The sequence below is a fragment of the Scaptodrosophila lebanonensis genome, unplaced genomic scaffold, assembly GCF_003285725.1.
Source record: "Scaptodrosophila lebanonensis strain 11010-0011.00,11010-0021.00 unplaced genomic scaffold, SlebRS2 tig00001415-arrow-pilon, whole genome shotgun sequence".
In the NCBI taxonomy this organism is placed as follows: domain Eukaryota; kingdom Metazoa; phylum Arthropoda; class Insecta; order Diptera; family Drosophilidae; genus Scaptodrosophila; species Scaptodrosophila lebanonensis.
Genome location: NW_022060742.1, coordinates 3,103,209 through 3,129,448, shown reverse-complemented (window position 1 = coordinate 3,129,448; position 26,240 = coordinate 3,103,209). Strand labels below are relative to the sequence as shown.

The window sequence follows — 26,240 nt, the reverse complement described above, 5'->3', positions numbered from 1 at the left end:
AGCAAATTGTTTGACAAAAAGCCAATTCCATATATTGATTTAAATTATCATTGCTCAGTCAATCATCATTCAAAGACGTTTGCAAATTGTTGTAATTTATTTTCAAAATCAGCGCCCAATAACAGTTAACGGTCAATATAATCCAATGAATGATAAAGAAGAACGAAATCGTGTAGTCCGATGCCACTAGACATCAAACTTATTATTGGCAAGATACAGATACAGACTTAACTGATTGATGTACCATTTTGCTTCCCGAATTTACGAGCATTTTAAATCAGCAAAGACATAAAATTGTTTACAAACAAACATATTAACTCGTTTCATTTAAAGTTCCCTACCCAATACAAACAAGCTTTTAAGAAACTTGATTTATTTATTCATACAAAGTTCAAAAAGTACAAAGTACAAGTACAAACATTTACTGTTATTTGGCAAGTCACCAATTTAGAAACGTTATTACTTTTTAAACAAATGGAAATCAAATGGGGCTGAGTTATGTCAAGTTAATTCAAATGATGTTTATATCAATATTTAATCCATCTTTTTACATATTTCTACCAATTAACAATTATTTAATTAATTCAATAATTAAGCTGCTTAATTGATTATTTATTAAAATCGCTCAGTGTTATAATTATTGTGGCTATTTAAAGTCATCATTTTTTTTATGAATATTTATGTAATCTCCTTTTTTTGGGCATTAAATTCATTTAAAAGTTTTATCTATGCACAAAAAATGTTCATGTTTTTTTTTAAAGCTTTACGTACAAATATATGTATTTATTTTAATATTAAAAAGATTTTGCGCGCTTTATGCAATTTTTTTAAAAAACTCTTTCCATTCAATTTGTTAAATTAGGCTTATATAAGGAAAATGAAATGCAGCTGAAATGTAAATTGGAAAATATTTGTACTCCATAGAAAAGCGCAAGTGCTATAAACGGAGATAAAACACTTGATAAACAAGATAGATCGCTACAGTCGAGCAATCCCAAAAGTACGATTATCTGTACCCAAACCAACTTCCGCCACTGATTAAGAAAAAACATTTTTTAAAGCTTGCCATATAAGCTTTAGATACCCTACAAAATTCCTATTTTTGAGCTGACACTTTCGGTTTTGGTTTGACTCCCTGACTGGTTCTAACATAGCCAACAAGAATTATCTTTGTGTCATCAGAGAAAATAGTTAAAATTATAAGCACGCATGTCATTATCTTGTTGATTATTATTAGTACTGACCGTGTTTTTTTACCTTATGGGTGTTGCTTGTTGAGTCATTTCCTATAATTCGTCATCTAAAATTTAGATTCTAAATAGTAAATATGATATTTATATTATGATATAAACCTACATACTTGTACAAGTATATGTGTACGTGTACCTTATGTATAGGCTGATATTTATATGGAAATATTGTGCCCACTGCCCAATATTAACTATTGACTATGACACATATTTGCTTGAATATTTTGTTAGCATATACACATTAAATAGAAGTTGTCTATTGAAATAAAGTCCAGTTCTTCCTTTATATGTATTTGGAACGTTTGTCCCTCTGAGCAATCCAGAGGTTAAGAGGCATTATTTTTTCATTTAGTCCCAAATTATTAGTTTAATTGACGACTATAAAGTATCAAACATAATCTTAGTCCACAATTTTAGAATACAGCTTATACAGTTTATTTTTATTGTTCTTTCAATATGTTTCTACTAAGCCATTGCCTTTCCCTCATCTATCAGTAATCTCAATAAATTGCAATGTTTCAACATGGCATCCATGGCGCCATCGCATTCGTGCCACGTACCTAACACCGGGCAGTTGCCGTACCACACAATGTTCATAGAAAATGAATGCCATAACTCTGCATAAATTTTCGATTTCTGGCGATTTGTATTTGCAAATGTTCTTTCTCCATTCACACCATGGCGCGGCATCTCCAACAACAAATGGCCAAAGAAAATTAAATTTGCATGTCGTGCCACAATAAATACATAATGCGGTCATGATTGCAATGCGCATAAAATAAGCAAACACAACATTTTCACCGAGGATCAACGACCAAAAGGCAAATTCGGCAACAGATTTCCGCCGGGCAATATCCAACAGTTAAATTTTTGGCGTACAGCGCCTCGAAATGGAACTTATTAGCATAAACCACCCGCCAGATAATCACACACCTTAAGCACAGAGACAAACAAACAAGCCGTCACTTCCAAAAACAGTAGTCAACAGTAGTCCTTGAACTTGGCGCTGCAACGCGTTTACTTAAAGGTGAGCCATTTGGAGGGGGAGGGGGAGGCAGGTAGCCAGGGCAGACGACAAAGGGAACGGCGACAGGCAGAGCAGCTACGAATGTTGGACACATGGGGCACAAAGACAATAAAAGTGGCTTTGCTCTTGTTGGCCATAGGATTTACTGCGGCTCCAGTAGCAAGGTAGAAAGAGTGATGCCCAGAAGGCAGGAAAAATTCATTTGCTGCAGAGCTTTGGTTGACATAGTGGAACAAAACTTTAGTCCAATTGGCAACAGTTGTTAAAGTCAATATTTGTGGAGGCACTGATTGTGTGATCGAAAGTCAATTAAATATTTGCTATAACCGTCTAGTTCCTTAACTACAAGTATGTGATTCTGGTATATAGAACCTAACAAAATTCTAAATTACTTAGCTTAGAGAAGATAAACAATCATTCCAATATGAAAACAAATATGAATAATAATTTACTAAGAGCTATATATTTATATTTCAGAGTCACATCTCAAACAATAATTTTATTTATTTATTTATTTCTGATAAAGAACTGTCAATTTCAAAACAAAATAAGTATAAATTCAAATTAAAAAATTACATTTATATTTACAAAATTAAAAAAATTGGTGAAAAAGAGTAAAGATTTTAAAGCGCAGAAACTGTTGGTGAATTAAATTTCGAAGCCTAGGAATAATTAAATAAATTCAAACTCAAATTGTTTCCGTGTCAATTCATTTCCATCTTAGACCTTGTCGATTCTAAACACAATCTTCAGGATGACATAAATCATTTGTATACATATATATCTTATATGTATTTCTATATTAAGCAACTGTTCGACTTTAAGCTGTGCTTGCTTAGTTGCCAGTTTTAATTCTCAACTCATTGTGCGAAATAGTTTTGTTGTAAAAAGTTATTAAATTTCTGCCAACCTTTAGACAAATATAAATTGGCGACTTGTCCAGAAAGGCTTCAACATTTGTAAAAGCCCTTAAAAGCACCTTTTCACCACTGTGCATTGTTGGCATTTTTTTTTACTCAGCCATGTTTACGTGTCCAGTGCCGTTTAGCAAACAGGGCGCCGTTCACAAGTCAAGTGACATGGCAAGTAGAAGAAGTCGACTGCAAACTTGGTTACAGTTCGCAGGCGACAGGTGCAAGACCCAAGTAAAGTTCAGACTTGGGGAAACTAAATTAAAATTGTAACAGTGACGTTCAGATTTCAGAGGGCAAAGAAACTAAAACCAATGCAGGAAACAGTGCAGCAAATGTCCTTGCGCGCGTACCCACATTCAGTTGAACTTTTCAGAATCACTTCCCTCTTCTTCGCCTCAACTGTCAATGAGCGTGTAATTAAAGCTGACTGTTCAACGTTTTCTTGTTATTTTTCCTTCCTACCTTCCGTTTCACAACGAACTTTGCATTAGTGTCAACGGCCGAGGGACCAAGTGGACAAGCTTAAGGAAATTGTTAAAAAGTCAGTGCAATAACAAAAGCAACAGCAACATAACACAATTTGCCAAAGTTTTGACATCGCTGCGTATACTTTATATTAATTAGCATGCAGTTTAAAGTATGACGAAAATGTTTAAAACAAGTGCATAATTAAAACTTAACTGGACACGCTGTTCGCGCATTTCAAATTAGCTGCCCGTGCTCTTTATTTAACAACAACCAACAGCCCCCCAACAACCTAATTGCTGGAAGGAGTCTAATTATTTGGACGCACGGACGCTAGCGCCAGCTTGTAATGAAAGTTGCAAACATGCATTTCCATTGTAGCCGGCATGCTTAATAACTGTACAAAGTCAATTGCTGCCGTGGGCGCTCCCATCAAGTCCTGCAAGTGCTGCAGTCGAGCAGGGCGTTGAAAAAGTTTCGTAAGGCGAGTTCGTTGCTGGAGGCTAAACGGGACGATGGATCGGGGAGCCGTTGCGAAGCGTGTATCCAAAATCAATTGAAATTTAATTAAGCACAACAGCAACTGAAGCAGCTGAAGCAACTGAAGCCTGTGAAGTAGCTGGAATAGCAGCTAGCTGCAAACTTTTGATGCCGTCGGCATTTTTCATCAATTATGTAAAATTAAGCCACTGGCTAGGCATTGCAATGCACTTAAAGAAAACAAGAAAGAATGTTAGAGTGCAGCAAGCCCTTCGGTAAAAAAAACCATATTGAAATATTTCTCAAGTCAACTGTCGAAGAGATTGAGTAAAAAGTGAGGGTCGTTGAAGACCAACACGACAGGCACTTCAAAGAATTGCCGCTCCAGAATTGGTAATTAGAGCTGTTGGCATTTTAATGGAAATTACCTGAAATTGTATATTTTTAGCTAACACCGGCAGAATAACTGATCCTCCACCTTTTATCTTTTAATAAATCTTTTCTTTTCTAAGTATTTAGTTTTACTTGTTTTGGATTTTTTATTGTTATTTCTTCATCTCCATTTCTCTCTTGTTAGGTCTTGTAACGTCTCTGACTACTCTGTGCTGTGAATCGGGACTGGCCGTTTGGCAAATAAAATCCCCCACCAGGACGGATTCGTTATTAGATATTGTTGTTATTTCTATAGGCCTTCTAATTATTCTTTAGTGTTATTTAGCTGAAGTTCTCTATTGTATTACGTTTTTTTTACATCGACAACTAATACTGATTAAAAAAAAAATATAGTGATTATTTCGTGCAGTGTACTCTGGTCATTTGACACGTGGGCCCTCGCAACGATGGCGCGAAAAGCAAAAGAGGACGAGAGATTTCTGCGAAAAGCATCCATTTCCAATGTAAGTATTATATTGTATTGTTCATGTCAATGTACGAGCTTGTTTTGCATGTATTTAAAAATTAATTATCTCAATAGCATTGAGAGCTTGTACATGTAAATAGCGCTGTGCCTGTCCGTCTGCCGGTCCCTGTCTCTGTCTCTGTGTGTCTTCAATTATCCGTCAGTATGTCCGTCAGTCTGTCTGTCTGTCAGTCTGTCTGTCTGTATCGTTACGTATACGTTGTCGCCTTGGGTGTTGTATTGAAGCCAAAGTGCTTTAGTGCTTGGCTTCTTATGTATAGTACTATGAGTACGGCCTTATTCATTCATTTATTGTAAGCTAGGAGCACGTCTCGGCATTATAGTACATGGGCTCGTGTTGCGAGCTTTGCATCTTTAGAATGTTAATAATTTGCATTAAAATCTTATAAAACTGCAGACAGGTGGCGAGCATTTAAATGAAATGCTCATTGTACCATTAAGGCCAACTTCTTTGCGGGCAGACCACTTAACAAACTTAACAAACATTAAACATTACAACATGGCTTTACAAGCTTCCCACCTGACCCAGATACACATTTCTTTGTAGTAGCATATTCATTCAGTCTCAGTTGCTAAGCCACAATTTAAATCAAAGGCATTTGCATATATACGCTACAAAAGCCAAAGATGCGTCAACTATTTAAGTCATGCCAAACAAAACTAGAGAAGTGCTTGAACAAACTTAAATCGTTTTGGGCCAACAATTTGCTTGCCAAATGAGCCATAAGCAGTTCTGGTATTCGAGCAATGCTTTAAATAACTGAGAGAGACAAGCAAATGTGTTGACCCGAGCCTGCTGCTGTAATTTTCTTAACAAAGATTGCGCCTTCAAATAGAAATAGAACGTATATGTGTGTCTCTGTTTGTGTATGGCCTGTTTATATAGTTCTTGTGGAATATTGTGTTTATATAGTTCTTGTGGAATATTGTGCGTATGTGTTTGGATTAGAAAATTCTATAAATTTTCGATTAAATTGCCAATGAATAAATTTGCAGCCCCACTATGAATATGACAATTAGAAAATTTACATGCAAGGCCAGAAGGAGAGCGATAACAAAGTGCAGTCAAGGCCATAAGTGGAATATCAGCTAGCAGGCAACTGCAAAGAAGAAGAAAGTGCAAGAAAATGCCAGCCAACCATAAGCTGACTCCTGCTACCTGGCTGCTAAAAAAACCACATAAACACAAGCCCACAAAATCACACACATACTCTATATGTATTGCACACACACACATATGCCAAAAGTTTTTCATTTGTCTAACGCATATGTACGTGCTTGTGTGATTTATAACCTCGGGCGACTTCAGGCAATAAAACTGTTGCACTATACGTACAATTCAGGGCAACACAATATAAATATAACGTACAAAATACATACAAATTCTGTTCAGGCAGAGGCCAATTGTAAGACAGCCTTCAACATTTCGATTCGATTAATTCGATTTAACATTTACTTGGAAGTATGGTATTGTATTTGATTGTTATTTATACTCTATACAGTTATAGTCTACAATAAGTATATTGGGGAATGCATTAAATTACAACAAGTTCAACATATAGGATCGGTGCTTAAACAAAGAATTTAGAGCAGCTTGTCAATCTATACTAATATTATAAAGAGGAAAGATTTAATTGTTTGTTCGTTTGTTTGAATTGAAAAGGCTCTGAATCTACTGGACCGATTTAATGGCTTCTTGCACTGTTGGGAAGCTGCATTATCGTCGGCTAACATGGGCTATATTAAATTGGCATAACAGAATGGAATCCTTACTAAAACGCCAATAATGTAACCAAAGGTGTAAACAAAATTCCTTAAAAAACTCCTGAATAGCATGCTGTTAGTTCATAATCATCCTCAAAACATTGTCACTTTAAATATTAAGGCAATATTATTCAAAAGCACCCAGCCAAATAAAAGATTACGAATCGATCGACACCGTCATTAATATTGAAGACATTTAAATCCACCAAGCCCTTCTGGACTGCCGGCCCATGAATTGACGGTAAAATTCGGAATTGCAATCATGCTTTTGAGAAATTAAGGCCTTCCAAGCATGTGCAATGGAACGAGGCCGCTTATTAAGGAATTGCAGGACAATTTAAATGTAGCAACTATTATCGACGGCCCAGCAACTGGTCAACTAGCTCATATAACGAGGATACCGAGGATACCGATGATCCCATTTGATCATTTATATGGCTTCAATTTCCGGTAGTCCCAAGGCCAAGCCTTCGAATTAACAGGGGTCGACATACGAAAGCAATGTTGAGCTCCTGAAAATCAATTTATTTTGTTACCACAAAATAAAACATCAAATGAGAATAATAAAAAAATCTAAAAACGAAAAATAAGTAAATAAAATAGTAATATCCAAAATAAATGTTACTCCTTCTTAGAAACTCATAGCAAAAAGAAGGGTGTATGTTATTAAACTTTTTGTAAAAATACCCGTGCGAAACAGAGGCAGGACGCTAGTATTATATAATTTTGTGTAATATTCTAAAAGCTATTAACAATACCAAATATTTCAAAATCTTCAATTGGAATCGTTTCTTAAATAAAAATCTAAAAACGTAGATGTCCCAAAACACCCAAAAACGAAATAAATTAAATAAAAAGTTTGGTTAAAAACCACACCCTGTACTGCATAGATGAGCCTAGGTTTATTAACAATTTAAGCTTACGATATAGTAAACATATAAATATTTATACTTTTTTCTGATTTGTGCTTACAAAACCGAAAACAGACCGCGACAATTTAATGCAAGAAAGGTGTTAATATGAATAATCTCGGCTTTCCATTCAATAAAAATCCAATCGATTTCACATAAGCCATCTATTTTCTAAAGCGAAAGCTGAAATCAATGACTGTAATTTCCCGCACCTCTAAATATTGAAGGCAAAGTTCTATTTGTCGAACATGCGAACGACCTTTAATTTGGGGGCGCGCCTGGGCGTGACCCTGACAATAGAAAAATAAATTATATGTCAAAAAGATAATTACAAAATGTGGGCTTGAGTCTAATACGATTTTTGAGACTTCAATATTACCCTTACCTCACATATTATGCTAACTTGGACTGTAGGCAGGGGAATGAGTCCGATGTGCAGGTGTGCGTTTTATGTGATAAGGACTCCACTTAATTGCCAGACAGTTAGCAGTTAAAGTGGCAACACATGGCCCGCACTTTGGCGCTTATCAACAGGCACTTGGGTGCACTTTGAGCTGCATTTAGGGGCCGAGTCCTTTGACCATGAACAGCACCAGCAGCAACAGAAGCAACGCTGCGGGCGGCAGTTGGGGTGAGCGCCATGGGCCAATTAACTTAAAAATATGCTAATTGCTTGCCTCTTTACTTTTGGGGCTTACTTTTTTTATACTCTCATACATATTTTGTGATCATTAACGTAGACTTTTTTATTTACCATTTTTTACGGCTTATGGCCGGTCGGCTTATCATTATTTGCACAGGACTGCGGCCCGATGAAGGCTGGCAGACAAAAACCTATTAAAAAATACAAATGAACAGCTTTGATTCCATTGCCATAGCCCATAAATTTAATGACTTGCCTCCGCTAAGATTGTCTGATTCATGCTACCGGTAAGTAATTAGATGATGTGCCATCGTGCACAACAATTCAGTCCATAATGAAGTTCATGCCAGTGTTGACGAACAGAACTAAAACATGTTCATTTCCGGTGTTGTTTGCACAAAACCACAATCATTCAGCCTCCTCTAATCGAATCAATTAGGGGCAGTACTGCACACGACATATTGATGATGGTTCACAAACTTTTTGCAACGTCCGCGCCAAAGCTGTCTGCCTCAATATAAATACATAAATACTTTTTCCCTCTTAATTCCCTTTCATGGCAGTTTTTTCGATTTGTTGGCACATTTTTTTGTTTGTTTGTTTGTCTTTCTTGCTGGCGTCAATGAAATGCAAACAGATTTGTATTTATATGACCGTGTCATCGATCATTTTAAGTGGGTCGGAAAAACGCAAAATTTGCAATTAATTAGCCCAAGTTTGTAGACGTCCTTCAGACAAAACGACAACACACACAGCACACAAATAGCAGCAAACAAAAAACATGACAACAAAAAATCAGCAGCAAATAGGACAACATCTGGCTGGCTGGCTGCCGGACTGGATGACTGACTGAAATTGGCTGGCGGGCATAGCAATGTTGGTCGATTTAATGATAGCATTTGCCCAGATGACAAGAAAAAAGTGTCGCCTAATATTTATTTTGTCCGCGCCCACATGCAACAACAGCAAAAATCTAAAACAAAAAAAGGGCTAGACAACACAACTGGCGGCTGCCTACTGGCTTAGCGATTTGCGCAGTAAATTTAAGGATTACATCACTTGCGAAAAGGACGATACGCTCGACTAAGTGTTTCCTTTCAGTTGCGGGTAATTAACCAAGAAATTCGCAGCGAAAGCACTGAAGTATGTTCGGAAATTTGCCATACAATTAAAGCTCGACAAATAAGTTGCCCTCTGAGGCAAGCAAAGTGATTTTGCAATCCACTGTATTCCAATTACTTTCTAATAAGGAGGTGAATTAAGCAATGTTGGTTATATTGCAAATATGTACTGAGGGTTAAACAATTGCTACAGCACATGGAATCGAAGGCTGATGAGGAAGACGTTGCCATAATGTGCAGGTGTTATGCAACCTGATGGAGGCAGCACCATCCATATATCGAAGTGAGTGTCGCTTTTTGCACTTGAAGCAAGTCCCACTAAATCGTATTGGTACAAGGAGCGAGTAACAAAATACTCTGCACCATTATCAATAGATTTACGAATGCTTCCAAACATGAAGGAAGAGTCGAACCATCGATAATAAAACTTTATATTTTTGCCGCACGTACAGCTTTATTTTAGCTTCAGTGTTTTTATTTGACTTTCAAATGAAAAGAAAAGACTTTCAAATGGTTTTAAATAATTTTGATTTCAATTGTTGTTTTGAAAGTGTTAAAATGATGTGACATCGGCGTGTTATTTTCGCCGAATGAATATATATAAAAATTTTCTTTTCAGTACAAATATAATGTCAATTTAGTCGTATTGGTACGCTTCCCTAGTCAGAGCTCTTTCTGAGCTGCAGCAGATCATAGAGTTTTTAAAACTCTGTCGCTCTGTCACATTCAATGCTGATATTAATGGCTGGACCCTGGACTGTATTGTCAAATCAAGTAAATAAAAAATTCAATAGGAAATTTAAACAAGTCTATAGCATAAAAGAAAAAAGTTATTTATTTCAACGAACAACGCGCTTTCTATAAAACTCAATCAAGTTATTTTTTAAATGCTTGCTAAGCCCAGTGAAGAAAATCTTACAAGTTTTCATTTTCCAGAATGTTGGCAAGATGACTGTAAAATGCGCTTCTTATTCTCGTCGGTGCGATCCCGAGGCGCTGAGAACGCAGAGAACGAAAAGACGGCATTCTGGAGGCATTTAATTGGGAAATATTGTCAATTTTTGGATACAGCCATCTTTAGCCAGCGTGAGCTACAATCATGGTTTATGCGGGGTGACCAGTCGCCCGCGTGTTTGGACCTCGTAATTGCCAAGATGCAGCAGACGAGAGAAATTCGAGCACGCAGCGACTACGAGAACGAGTTACGTAGCACCTGGCACACCTGGGCTTTAAATATTTTTGTGAAACGACCTCTTAGCTGGGCCTGGCAGAAGCTGTGGCATAACCCGATATCCGAGGACCTTAAATGGGTGCACTTAAATACTCTAAAGGTAACTACTTTTTTTAAAGGAAAATGTTTTTGAATTCTGCTTGTATTTAATTTACTCACGATTCCCAGATACAATGCGATAGCTTAGAAAATAAGGTATTGAAATACAATCGCGGGAAGTTGCTATATTTTGAAGCATTTGAGGCACTTTGTAGTACGTGTGATTTAAAGATCCATTCAGAATCACTAGCGCTATGTCTGCAGACGCTGCATACCCGAAAAGGTCTGGGCTTAAAGTATAAAGATGGAAAACAAAAGCGGCTTATTCATCTCATCAAAATACCAGGCAAGGCTTCATTTTGAATAATTTTTTTATTTCTATTAAACGAGCACCAAACATTAGAAGGCAACGATGCGAATATGGATATTACCGAACTAGATCTGGCCCTCCACAGACTACAGATGACCAAGACTAGTCTGTTGCAGCAAATGGAGAAACTTGAAGACGAATGTAAATTCAATGATAAAAAAGTGCATCAATACGTGAAGGAGAATAAAAGGCAGTTGGCAAAAGTGTATTTGCGAAGAAGGCATTTGGTGGAGAAAAATCATGGTTGGTAGTATTCCTAAAGATAATTTAATAGAATGTCGCCTAGCAATCCACACAGTTGTTTATATTTTAACTTTCTTTTAAAAGACGTTTCGTAAAATATATGTACTATAGGCTAGTTTTCTTTGCAACACACAGAGCGACGTGGCATGGCTCTGCTTCATGTTGAGAAACTGTTCGCTAATGTTGTCGAAGCTCAGAACAACGGCTTTGTTTTCGACGCCTATAAAATTGGCACAAAAGCACTGCAAAAAGTGCTCAATGATTGCGGCTTGAATTTCGACAATATTGCCGAGGTGCTGACTGATACTCACGATATTTTGGAGCAGCACAGAGAACTACAAACAGAGCTAGCGAACGAGGTTGTGGTATTTGCCGAGGAAGAGGATCTAGAAGCCGAACTGCGAAATATAAATGACGAGGCATCGAAGGAAATCACAGATTGGCAAACCAATGCTATGCTGGATATGCTAAAGCCGGAAGAGGAAGAAGAAAATGGGTCTGACATCGAAGCCGTCAGCCAAACCTCAGCTACAGCTCACTGCAGTTGTTAAGTGTTTGATTGGCTTAACATGTTTGCATTCATAATTAAATTGCAGTGCTTTTTATTAAAACAATTTACGCAAATTAAAATTAAAATTTTGCCTAATCCTTCCACATTTGATTGCATTACTTTTAATTATGTTTCATTTCATTTTAATTGGCCTTATTCATGGCTGCAGTGCTAATGAATATTTTTAATTGGTTAGATGGTGATTACGATTTGACTTTTTCATGAGGCCACATTGTTTCCATTTAACGCTTTTTGCCCATGAATTGCAGAGTTTTTCATTTATTTTAATAGCGCCATAAAAATATGTTTCAAAATGTTTGTTTTTCGAGTTTTTTTTATAATTGGTTAGATGGTTATTACGATTTGACTTTTTAATTATGCCGTATTGTTTGTCATTCAACTTTTTTACCTTTTCACGCTTTGAACAAAAAAACTAATAATTTGAAAAAATATGGTTGCTGTTTAATTAAAATTACAATTCAACCAAATTGTTTTCTAGCCGCAAATTTGTCGTTGTCGTTGGCCATGAATTTGGGTTAAATATATAATTTTTTGCATAAACGCATATGCAAATAAATTGAATTAAAGCAAATTTTGGAAAATGTCAAATTAGTTTTTGGCCAAGAGCGTCAAGCAGCCAACGTTGCGTATGATCAACGTTTAATTGCATATTAAAAGGCTCGGCAGAATGCAGCTACATACTTGTGTGTCCTGAGAATGCATAAGTTTGTGTGTGTGTGAGTGCTGGTTAGAAGCTGTGTGTTGAAATGTAATTACTTTTGCTGCATTACAGTTTCTGGAAATTTAATTACAACAAGAATGTTACAGCAAGACCGATAGTGCTATACCTAGTAACCAACAAAAATGCATATTGCTTAGGGCAGCAACAAAAAGAAGAAAAGCCAACACGTTGATAAAATTGTTTTCCTAATAACTTTTCTTAGAATTATCCGCTTCGGATGAATTTTGATATGAAAGTAGTGAAATGTATATTAATTGCGTCCGATTCATTTATGTAGCCTTGAAAGGGTGCCTGGAGACTGATATGACTCTTTTCCGTAATCCAGGCCTATATCCATATATATAATTTCTGTGGTACCTGCAACCCTATGGGCTATAAGAATAAACGTTGAAAAAAACGACCATCTTTATTAACTTTTTACGCCCATGCTGCCGCCGCCTCAAGTGTTTGTAATGAACATTTTACAATAGCTATAAAAAGACAATTGCCGTGTGCAAAGCCTGAATGGGCCACAAGGCTCTCAATTGTTAATAGTCCTGCCCATCCACTTGCAGGACAATGACAGGAGCAGTGCTTGTGCATTCTCTGGACAGCTGTCGTACTCGCAACAACAACAACAACAACAACAGTAATTACACTTCATGCTCGACGTTGTCATCATATCCATTTTATATAACTTTTCAATTAATGATGTCCGTACGAAATGTCCTTTGAATACCTCGACAGCGTCTGCGCTTAACTCAGTAGTCGTCCGGAGGCTGGTGTGCACACATTTTCAATTTGTTTTTTAAATATCAATTATGTAAATAACAAAATGCTCATTTTCCATAAACCTCAATGCAAAAAGGGAGCGAAAAGGCTCAATACCAATTTGCATTGATGACTGCATAAATGTTAAATATTTTTATTTTTCCATCGCTTGCAACTTTCAACGGAGGCGACAGAGCGACCAAGCAATTAAGCTTATGTAAATGTATGTACATATGTATTTATATGAGCGTTCACTGTACAGCAATGTGCAGGCACATACTGTTTGAACACTTAATCGCCATAAACTGTTATTGATAGACTCAGAGAAGGCGCTTACGTTAATGTTTACTATAATACTTATCGCGTACGCTTTTGCGTTCAGTTATTAAAAAAATATGCATATGCATAAATATGCATTTAATCCCACAGGTTTATATAACGCATTTAATCCAACAAGTTAATATGTACGTAGAAGCCAAAAAAGCCATAAAATAATACAAAAATTAAATGCAGTCACGACTGAACTAGAGTTTTCATAAATAAATAAGTTACAAGTTTAATTAATCAAGTAAAACGCTGCCGAAACCTTATCTACATACTTAAGAAAAACTAGCACACTCGGCTTGTATTGCCGCGCCTCTAAAAAGTCCTCCCTCAATTAATGTTTTATCTTCTTGATTAAAAGATACGCATTTCTAAAAAGAGGGGACTTTGCTCAGCGATTTTATGGAAGGGTACAAAGGGTATAACTAGGTATACTTTTTTTCTTAGTTTATTCTTAAAAATTTAATCAATTAGTTTTTAATTTGTTTTTTAAATTGTTTTCTTTTTATATATTTTTTGAATGTCAAATAAAATTCCTCAATCAGTTCGGAGGCGTTGATTAGATATTATTTTAATTTGGTTAATATAGGCTTTCAAAGCTTATAAGGCTTCTATGTATATCTATGTCGGCAGACCATTTTTTTTCGACTTAAAATAGGCAGCTTTTTTATTTTCCCATCTTTAGAATTTCGTCTACACAGTCTAAAATTCCAAAGTAACCTTAACCAAACATTAATGATTAATTACATATATCGACTTTCACAAATTCTAAGTTTGAATCTTTTAATTTAGTACTAGCCCACAAGCTGTTGCATCCAACTTAGTTGTTAGTTGTTTGGAGCACAGGTATTTCTCTCATTGCTAAAATATGTATGTAAATTATTTGTTGTGAACAAGTACAATTTTAAACTAAATATTATCCTGAGGTAATATTACAGCTGTGCTATGAACATTTTATTACTTTTTGATCATCACATGCAATATAATATAAATTAAATTCTGTGTGGGTATTAAACAACACCATTTGCTAATTAGAATTTTTGTTTTTTGCAATGGCAATCAAATTTATCAAATCCTAAAGTCAAACTAAAGTTTAGACTTTGAAATGCAGAGCACGCCTACTTCTACATACTACTTGTGCATGCCCACAGGCATCAGGTTTGTATCGCAATTACCAAGCTCTTGCTTCTCATTAGCCAGAGTCCCGGCGTGGGCAGTTGGCTAAGCTGTTGGGCCTACAAATAAGCCTTTTTTAACTCTGCCCCATTGTTGAAATCCATGCTAAGCCATTTCGGCGCCACTTATGTACATATTCTAGTTGTATATATGTATGTACTATATAGAAATATATACGAGTATAGGCAGTACTTAACGCCTACCTATCCAACCCCGTTCGACGACTTCCATCAAGAATGTCGAAACTTTTGACATTACGCATTTCCAATGATTAAACAATGAGCGAATGTTGCATGTAAATTTGCTAAAAGCCTACACAGCACACTTGATTGTGTTGTTGTTATTGGAGAAGCTGCTGGCGCCAAAAGCATTTACTGTCTGGCGCATTTGCAGAGCACACAGCGACGAACATTTCTCAAATAAAAGTTAGCGCCTCAAGTCAAAATGTGTATATAATTTCACTTACTTACAATAATTACATGTGAAAATTTACAGCGCCAAGTGAAATTAAGTCAAGTAAAAATGGTGTTTTTTATTAGTTTAATGAAGCATGCGCGCTTTGGATGTGTGTGTGTGTTTGTGTTTCTGAAACGTGCTCGTCGCACAGCGTCGTCTTGACGCTTTGCGCCCACGCAGTAAATTCAAATAAGCCCACTTAAAAACAAACGAAGGCGTCGCTGTAAGTCTATGCTCATGCTACAAATACGTAAATATATGTATGTATATATATTTGTTTGCACAACAGCGCAACAGAATCCGCCCCAAGCTCCTTAACCTGCGCACCTTGACATTTCGCGCAGTTCAGTTCTTCAAACTTCAAAGCGCAGACAGCAACTCCAACATCTGCGCAATGGTATTTAATGATTGCCTTTGAAATGAATATGTAACGGTAGCCTTGTTCACACACACATACTCACATACTCACACACTCACACAGGCACAGATGTTGGTGAGACGACATGGGGGTCAGATATTCTGGTCGTAGGCGTGTCGTCGCAAGCAACTGTCGAAGTGTCTGTTCACGGCGTGACATTCAGACATACAGCAGCTGTTGACATTGTTGATTGTGGTTACATGCGCCAGTAATGTCGGTCCAGTTTGTGCCAAGGCTTGCATTTCATATGCCCGGCTGCTGTTTTGCTAATTAAGCAGCAAGAGCGGTACATGCGGTCAACTCAACCAAAATGAACGGGCTGGGCCAAAGGCAGGGACATGGGCAGGGGCAGGGGACCCACATCCACAACAACAAGTTCAATAAGCAAACATGCCAAAAAACATAGTAAGACCATTATCTATCGAATCATGAAGCTTAAATACTCTAATAAAATAGCTAAGCCATTAGGTGTAGAACCAATAATTCCTATTCTTGGGAAAAATCAATTTAAACTACTATATAATTTAAATAGGCAAATTCATAGTTGGATACAAGCTAAACAGTTAAATACACTTTACTTCTAGACTACTTTTTCACAGAAAAATGATTGCTTACACTCAGAGAACTATATACTTAATATTATGTAGTATCAGGCATGCTTACATTTTCAGAAACGCACAACATTAACGATCACAAATTTTTAAGTGAATGACACGGAACGTAAATGAAAAACAGTCAACTGTTTTGCTTTGGAAAGCTTTTTAACAGCCCTAAACGAAATATTTATAACGTTATTTTTTTCGTGTACAAAAAACTTTACTCTATTTTAATGCACACATTTCAAATTGTGATGCATTTTATTGTAGTCCTATTGAAGTAAAATCGCACTGAACTATTTTTATAGTCATTAACAACATTTAATGGATGTCGGAACACGCAAAAACTAACTCTGCTTTTTTTGTGCAAAAGGTAAAAAGCCAAGCATAGCCTTTATTAACAACTAAGTTTAAAACAGTTTTAATGAAGTAAAGTAGAATAGTTTTTACAGTAATTTAAGGCAAAAATATTCAAAAGTTGGAACAATTTTATAAAACATTTTTATGACCCCAGTATCAAGCATTGTATTCATAAAGAATGCGAGTAGAATGCTGATCATTCTATATTCAATTGAAAAAATCTTAAATATGCGTTTAAATTTGATTTAAAGCTACAAAATTGATATTTTGGATGGACAAATATTATGGACAATTACGACTCGTCTTGAGCTACTAATCAAAAATACATAAGTATAACCTCCTCACACTCAAGGAAAATATACAAATCTTTATTAATGTTTAGAAATATTTCATCATTCTGCTGAAATAGATTACTATAAACAATTCCAGCTTGTAAATAAGAATTGAATAACGCTCAAAAACAGCCAAAATGTTTACCATTTCTTTGCCTGTTATGCGGAATGCAAATATTCTGATAAACTTGTAATGCTCTCTGCAAGGGCATCAATTGTGCCCTCAAAAGTATGCAGCACATAATTTAACATGACTAGCTCGTTCACTTGTGACCCACATGGCCTAGACAAAAAAAAAAACAGACCAGGCGAGCAAACGACTTCAGTCAGCTACAAAATTGGCCACAAAATGAAGTGGGAGACTCGAGCGAGTGGCCAGAGAGAAAAAATATACAAAAATAAAAGGTCCAAAACAGTTGGCAAATAGCAAGAAAATAGTTCTGTCAGCAAACACGCAGGGAACTGGCACAGAGAAAAGCATTTTATGTATATGCCGTCCATTATGTATGTATATAATTTGAGTTGTAAATATTTCGTCTGTCGTTTGAGTATCCTGTGTGTGTTTCTGTGGGCTCTGGCTCAAAGGGAAATGCCAAAAAAAAAAAAAAAAAAAAAAAACAAACAATTCTGCAATGTGCTGCATGGAAGACTGTGCTTGCTTTTTATGGTCAAATGATTTAGTCGTTGGCATCGTTGTCATCGTCGTCAGTTTTTGGGGCTTACTAAGGCATAAATTATAGAAATGTAATTTGTCAGAAGAAAAATGTCATTTAATTGCAGGTAACACATGCTCTACGTCGGCCATCTCGCAGTGTGTTTGCCTGCCCTTAGTGCTTGGGATATCAGCACGCACATATCACACATACGACATGTTGTCTGGATCATTTCCTGTCACTTCTGCTGTTGTTGTTGCTGTTGTTTCTTTGTTGTCACTTGTGTAAATTTAACGAATTTATTTGTCCAGCGCTGTGCGTGCTGTGTGCGTCCCACAACAAGAACAGTTGGCGCTAAATTTATGACAGTCTGCGGCTTCGCAAGATGGAGCCACGCATCAAGAGAAAACTTTATATGTTTACATTGTCTAGTGATTTGATGGCTCGTATATATCCTCTGCAATATCTGAATCATATATTTTCTGCTGGACTTTGTAACTTTTTGTAGCTATATGTTTGATTAATGGTTTGTGTGAGGAACCTGCACTATTTCGTTATTCCCTACTCAGAATTGGCAACATTTTTTCGCCCTTTGTGCTTCGACCCTTACAAACATGCATTTATGTAGCTATTTCTTTTCTTCTTTTGCTTATCTATTTTAGCTGCTCCCATTAGATTCGTCATGCATCGAACTTATTCTTGAATAACATACGAGGTTTGCTTTATAAGTTTCTATGAATTCAAAGTATTTGTAAGTCAAATGAAAATATTCCATCAAAACTAAGATAGTCCTCCAATATGAATTAATTAATAACGTTAAAGTTCGAGCTTTAACCACAAATAAAAGTCAAAAATTATGGGATGGAAGCTATAATTAAAGATTGATGCAATTGAGGCTTTGGAACTCAATTATAATAAATATTTTAATAATTAGCTTAGGTTTGTTATTCCTGTGATTGCAAAGAGGTTTGATAAATCAGCTTTGATTAATATCTTTGCTTTACTGCAGAAAAACGGATACTAAATAAAACATAGCGTAGTTTTTCCAAAATATGTATTTTTTCGAATTTATTTATCACACATTGCTACTCTGAAATTAATGCTCTTTCTAAAGCATCTTCGACTACACAGCGTCGAAACTGCGCTCCATTATGGTTGCAGCTATGGTTTGATTTTTTGATTATGAATATTTCAGTTAGATTTTCTCCTATAACGGTCATTTAAACATAACGAGTATACTTAAACTGTATGAAAAGCCATTACATCTAATAAATTATTTGGTGTTGCCACAAACTAATCACAGCACCCTCGCTACCATGTAGTATTTGCCTTTGCCATTGCAGCTGCTTTTGCCTTTCTTTCTTGCTCTATCTCTCTTCATCTCTCCCTTTCTCTTTCGTTCTCTTTCAAAGTTTTTCATGTGCATAAATTTGCTTCAGTTGCTGATGTCCGTTGTGGCATTATTAAAAAATTCACAATGCGCTACCATAACAAATTTTTGTTGGACTTTTTGGCCGAAAACCAGAGCTTAAACAAACACTAACACACACCCAGATAAACACATACATATGTATGTATGTAGTTATAAGTAGTATGTGGGCGTACATATGTACCTACATATGTATACCTATATACACATGGGCCTTGTGCTAAGCAGCTTTTGTCCATTAAAGCGCAACATTTTTGATGAGTGACGGCTTGGCATTTAATGCTCATGCATATTACACATACGCCACGTGGCCATGTGGCCGGCTAACAAGTCCAGAGAATGTGTTTGGAAATGAGCGTAGCTCATACACATATCCACCAGTGAGTCATTTGGCCTACTTGCGCAAGTTTTGCATTTTTACGAGCTCACAACTGTACACAAATAAACTTTTTCTGCTAACACAACCAACCGCAATGGCCATTACTTTACTTTCTATTCTGATGTGCGGCCCGTTGTTGTTGTTGCTATTGTTCCTCCCATATTATCTCTAGTTTAGCTGGTGCTGTTATTGTTGTTGTTTGCCTACTGTCTGCTGTAGTATTGCATTATAAAAAGTTGAGATTCTGCTAAGTTAGCCATAACACACATATCACGTTGACTGCGTTGGTCTGAGGGATCAGTGCCTTTATAATAAGTATGTACATACGAGTATGTTTGGACATACATACAGACATACGTAAATATAAAAATGCACAGAGAAAATTGTGATACATCATTGCGTAGATTCGTACTTGATTAAAACCAAGTGAATTCAAGTTCCATAAAATTCTTAATGTGTATTCATTATTTGTATTTTTTACCAATTCAATATTTCTTCGTAGGTATTCTTCATCCTCAAATTATTTTATGAACTATTTTAAAGTTACAACTAAACTAAGAAATACATCTTTTTTGTCACGATTTATCCAATGACTTGTTCCCATTGTGAAGACAGCTTAATACTTCTGTCATTTGGCATTTAGCGTTAATCAAAAAAAAAAAAATGAAGACACTCGATTCTGAATCATTAATTGTTCAGAAGCTTTTTAGCAGATATTATGCATTTATCGAGATTTACCTCAAAATGGCATTCGTATTATACTTTAATTAGATATAAACCGTCCAATATATATAGGAAAAATTTCGTCATATTTTTAGAGAAGCACTAAACACATAAGGTTAGCCACACTTCCAATATTTAAAACAGCTTTCAAAGTAAGCAAAATCTCAATTCGAATGTTTTTCCCTGAGTGTATACGCCATTGTGGCCAACTGGTCGCTACTGATAGAGTCATAGTTGCCTCAAGTTAGTTGTCCACTTGCAGTAAGTTAAAAGAAATATGTGCAAAATTTCATGCAACACACACATAACTGGCAACTTGGCTGTGAACTTTACGTCCCAAAAAAAGAAACGGTTTTGTTGTTAAGCTTCTTACACTCTGACTGGCCCTTGTCAGACCCTCAATTTTTCTCATTTCTAGTCGAGGCGAGGCACACTTGCTAATGAAGCACTAGGCATGTCGACTTCACAAATGACAAGGCAGCCATGGAAATCTAATTATGCGCAAATTAAGCTTCTAACTGCGGTTTCGGGCTCTTGCCTCGATGCCTCCTCGCGTTGTAAATTAGTTTAACTTTAATTATGTTGATGTGTGTGTGTGTCTGTTCTTAAGAGCTCTTCCTTCATGTTGACATTCTTGACACTAGTTCGTCAAATCAAAGTCTTAGATGTGCGACTGTCTTTCTGTATTCCTCTCTACTAGCTGGTGCGCTCATCTCATCAGCAAAGTTCTATAGTAGTGCTCTAGCTTCTCATTACCGCGAAGTGTTGTTTTGTTGTTGCTGTTATTGCCAGCTGCAAGTTTTTAAGTTCAAGTGGCGCTGCAAATTCACGGAATGTAATTTGCCAAATGACAATAGAAAAGTTTTCTTTGGCGTTAGTCGATTATCATGGAATATGGAAATCTTACGTAGTTACAACTTTCTCATCATGCTGAGCATAATGATGTTGATGATGAAGATGATGACATTTTAGCTGTTTGGCATCGTGGCAAAAGAAACGACAAGTGATGAGTTTTCAATATGTGTCTCGGATTTTTAAGAGTAAATATGTTACATACTTGTTGGCGCCATTTCTGGCTTTCTCAAGCTGTCGACGTAAGGTTTTTCAAGGAAATTAGTAATTGGATAGTTTCCGATGAACTTCACTTCAATGCCCAAACTTAATGCTCATATCATGCGCGAGTACATTCACAGTTGTGTAGTGTTGTGGCAAAACTTAAGAACAGGAAACGTGAGGTTTTCTTTGCAAATACTGCTTTTCTTAAAAGGCGGTTTTTCGTTTTAACTGTAAACTTTTAAACAGACCTAACATATGGATCGCCTATGTTAGCTAAAAAAAAAAATATTATGTTAAAGAAGTGAGTCCCTTATGAAGCTTAAGCTTATTTTTGATAGCTGTAAGTAGTGAAGGCTTTCGGTGCATTTGCAAACACTGCAAAAGACAAGCTCTAGTGTTTGATATATTATACACGGGGCAGTCTGATTTTTCATTTACAACAGTAAAAACTTGGGTAGCAGAGTGCTTTTGGCGAATGCTTCAGTTTACTCATCTACTATCCCAGTGGACAACAACTCAACAATTCAGGCAGCACATATAAAACACTACTCATAAAACCTTGCTTGTTTAGGCGCGATTAACACAATATTTTAATGTAGGCATTGAACCGTTTAGGTTTAGGATATAGCAAGTTAGACTAGACTAGTAATGGCCTCATATGTGTATTTAAGAATTTAATATCAATATACAATAACACTAGCAATAAATGACAGCTTTTCGACCGCGTCTACTGGTTTCCACTTCTCACTTGTGAGTTATTGCCATAAATGTTTATACGCACAACAATAAAATGAATGGTATTTCCAAAAAATATTAGCTCCAATGCATATGTAGAAGTGATGAAATGTTTCCCAGTGGGGCAATATTAGTTTATCTGACGGTTTGCGAATAATGTTTTGCCTGCTGCATGACTTGGTTAGCAAGATGAATCCTTCAACAATTCTGGTAAGTCATATTAAATACTACTTTGCATTTTAAAATATCCTTAAACGTTTTAAGCAAGCCAGAATACAATACAACACAAATATAACTAATCATAGAATTAAAAATTAAATTAATTCATTTAATGGACGCGTATCAAATCGTTTGGACACTGTTGTCACACTTGATGGGGATTTCAAATCAAAGGCTTTTCCTTTTTACATTCCTGATTCAATATTTATAACCGATTTATAGCTTTAACAATTTTAATACAAATTAGTGTGGAAGCTGAAAATACTATAGACATCTTCCTTGAAATTTAAGCAAGGGAAAATATTCGCATCCTCTTGACTTTAATAAAATTGTCCTGTCCGTTTATTACCTGCTACCATTGCAAATAACATTAAAAAAATATGTAGCACTTAAATGTATGTGCCACATAATTCGTATTGGCTATTTTTGTACCATACTTGTATATCCAGCTACTTTGTGTCGATTAGTGTCTGCTAATTTAAGGATTTCGTTCAATTCGTCTCGTGCAACTTTGACAAATGTTGGACATGCCACACAAATATTTATTTCATTTGTTTCATTTAATTGTTTGCGTGTGCGTCGTCAGTAAGTGTTTAATTTGTCTGATGTCCTTGCTGCCCTGCCACACACACACACACGCACACTCGCACACACATCTTAATAGTCCCGTCACATAAGCCACTTTATTTTCTTAGACAGCGATTGTGCAGACATCGCCAACAACAGTGGCAGGCGGGCGGGAATTTGAAGTCAAACCACAAAACAATTTAAGTTACAAACATTGAAAACTTTTCCATTTGTCACAGCAGGCAAAAGACAAGACCAAACTGCGGTGCACATATAAATTGCGCAGGGTGAGGAGGTGGGGAAGTGAATAAAATAATACCCAGTAGAACAATGAAAACGAAAAAGGCGCAACATCTTTTGATAAAGACACTGTTCCTGACTGAATTGCCAAGAATCTTTGATGAGTTTCCGACGGCTTTCAGAACCGTTGTGTTGAAAACAGGATTCGAAAGATGGAATGACAGACCTCAGAAAGTATAAGTATATATGTGTTTGTAGATCAATTCGTATAAATATACTTCGCAGAACAAAATATAAATAGACCGCCTTAGCAATTTTACGCGTAATATTAACGACCTACGGAGTATTCTATTCGAAAAACGACAAAGAATAACTGGATTATGTGATCTGACATATTATATACTACCTTTTGTAGGACTACTTGACATCTTAATGTGGAGAAGGCGGAATCATTTTCCGGATTATTCGCGTGATTCGGCCTCAAATGTACAAAAAAAATGGGCTGTTATTTTTAATGCCCTAGAAATTATTTAACTAAGAAGTTCGCCTAAATAATGGAATTTCTGCAGGCTTAACGTAAGATTGTTTTTGAATAGCATAAAATTATGAAAGAGGCTTGAGAAAGCGTTAAAGACGAACTATATCAACATCAAAGACGACCAAGAACATGAACTGATGAACCACACAAATCAAGAAATTGGTGCTTCTAATGGATCAGAATAAAATATATTTTGAAAGTTAAATTATATAGGGCGGCCAATTGTGCACAGTAGTATTTGAAATACTTCGATCTTATTGATTACTAATCAATATCAGTATCAGCATTGATAATATTAAGTACCTGTACTATCAAAGTAAACACTTCCTGAATGTACTTATCTACATCTCTGACAAAATATGTTAGTAACTAACCATTGTTAAGGACATTGTTTAGATTTGAAGATTAGAAATCAACATGTGTTTCAATTACTTCGGAATAAGTAATAAAATAATAAACAATGCTGCAAGAAGTACATTTAATCCTACTGGGCAACAACAAGGCAAGTAAATTACAACAGCAACAACAAACATAGCAGGAAGAGTAACAGTAAAAGTTGCCCAAAAAATTCAAGAAGCTAGATGCGCCGAAAGTTTAGCTTAAAGCCGCAGGCTAAATAAATATTGTAGGAAAATGTCAAATAGACTATAAGAATTATATTTCGTGCGTCAAGAAGTGAAAGCAAAGAACAAACAAACAAGCGAACAAACAAAATAAATGCAGGCAAATACAAATAGCGCGCTGAGACAAAAGACAATTTTTGTTTTCTTTTTTCGATTAGGCTTTGTCTAAATTTATGACGGCACAGGGAAGAGAGTCTAAATACAAGTTGGAGGTCAATGCGAAGTGTTGCTTAGGTACACTTAGAAAAATAGAGTTGATTTGTAAAATAGACTCATTACATTTTTATGCAGACCACAACAGTTACATAAAAGAATTCACTTTCAAAAACACCATTTTTTTGAAGACAGTGGAGCTGGGAAGTTTTGTTCTTCGTTGTTTTTATATATCGGGAGCGTAATTCTGAGCTTTTACGATGTTAAAACAATAATCACTCGAATTAGTGGAGTGGCTTTGATAACGATATTGAGCAACAGGTACGTACAACCTAATTTTATATTGCTCATATGATTGCAATCAATACTTTTCGATTACATGTTCATACAGATATAAGCTTTTTTTATTTTCAGAATTATAGCAACAGGATTAAAATATCAAATATTAATATATCACTTTAGAGTTTGTTAATAATACCGATTAAAGTGGGCATGGCATATCATTTGTTTGTGGCACTCAATGGCCATAGAATATAATTTACACACATATTAGGGCATATGTGTATGTGCATACATACATATGTATATATATAAGCATAATGGGATTTATTTAGTAGCATACCGCCAAATACATATGTATCTATAAGCGCCGCCTGAGTTCCAGGAAAAACAGTGAATTGCGTTTTGTCGTTAGCTGCTTGCCTACAGATATGCACATATACTATACATACATACATAATATCGTATATGACAGATAGCCTTGAAAATAAGCATACTTGGCGCGGTCAATCAACTGGATTCTTGAAACAAGCACAGTACGTTGGCACCCGATCTGCAAAGTATTTCGCAGTTTACAAGAAATATTTATTCAATATGCTGAGCATAAGTATCTTTCTGATTTAGTTTTAATGTATAGTACTCTCAAACGGCAGTTATCTGCTTTTGTTCCTTATGTTAAATCAATTAAAAATATGGAACAAATTTGATTGGAATTCATGCTGCTTTTGACATCAGAAAATACACATTTTATTGTGAAGTGCGGATTCCACTTGAGCACTACTTGATATTAATGAATGAAGTGGTGCGTATAAATAAATGTGACAGAAATGCATGTATGTATGTATTTATTATTCAATATAGTAATGTGAGGGTGTTGGGGAAAGAAAAAAGAAGAATAAATAATACTTATATGGCCATAACTGTAAAATATGTTTTTTTATAAACATTGCAACAAAAAAAGGAGTAAATCTATAAGCGAAGCTTTGGATACAAATTAAACATATACCCATTTTAATTAATTTGAAACGTTTTAATATATTAAGGAGAATAATTAAATAAACACATATATATATATTCTTAGCATTTTTAATAAGACAAAAAATTAAAAAAACTATAAACCTACAGAAAGGAAACACAACGCTCCATGAACAAAATGGGAGATTTTGAAATCAAATACTCGTAGGTATAAAGCGGTATTTCACCCAGGAAGAGTTACATATGCATATCTCTTAGTTACGTTTCTAGGCAACAACTTGTCAAAAAATGGCCTTTCAAAACATTTTAATGTGTATATTTCGAAAAGTTTAAGCTTTTTTTAAAATTTAAGCTAAACCTTCTTTTCAAACAAATCAACGTTTCAGCATCATCTATTCTGTTATTTCGAAAATGTCTTTAAATTTATGATAAATTGCAATTTATCTTTTTAACCTTTTTTCATTTTTTTAAGGGAATAGTTTTGCGGAGTGCATGTACTTTAAAGGGAAGAAGAATGGGAGGAAGCAGTACAAAAGTTTCGTTTTGACCAACGGCCATGTGCTTGTCGCTTTGTCACTGATATAAACTTC

The 26,240-nt window shown here is 35.7% G+C and overlaps 1 protein-coding gene across 1 annotated transcript; it reads left to right on the top strand.

Annotated features, from left to right (window-relative positions):
- The first annotated feature begins 10,421 nt into the window (after positions 1–10,421).
- Positions 10,422–11,928, top strand: LOC115632663 (charged multivesicular body protein 7-like). Its single transcript, XM_030529896.1, has 4 exons — positions 10,422–10,825; positions 10,894–11,110; positions 11,168–11,377; positions 11,513–11,928. Exons 1-4 carry the CDS (start codon positions 10,454–10,456, stop codon positions 11,926–11,928), a joined length of 1,215 nt encoding a protein of 404 aa, XP_030385756.1. The 5' UTR covers positions 10,422–10,453.
- Positions 11,929–26,240: the final 14,312 nt, after the last annotated feature.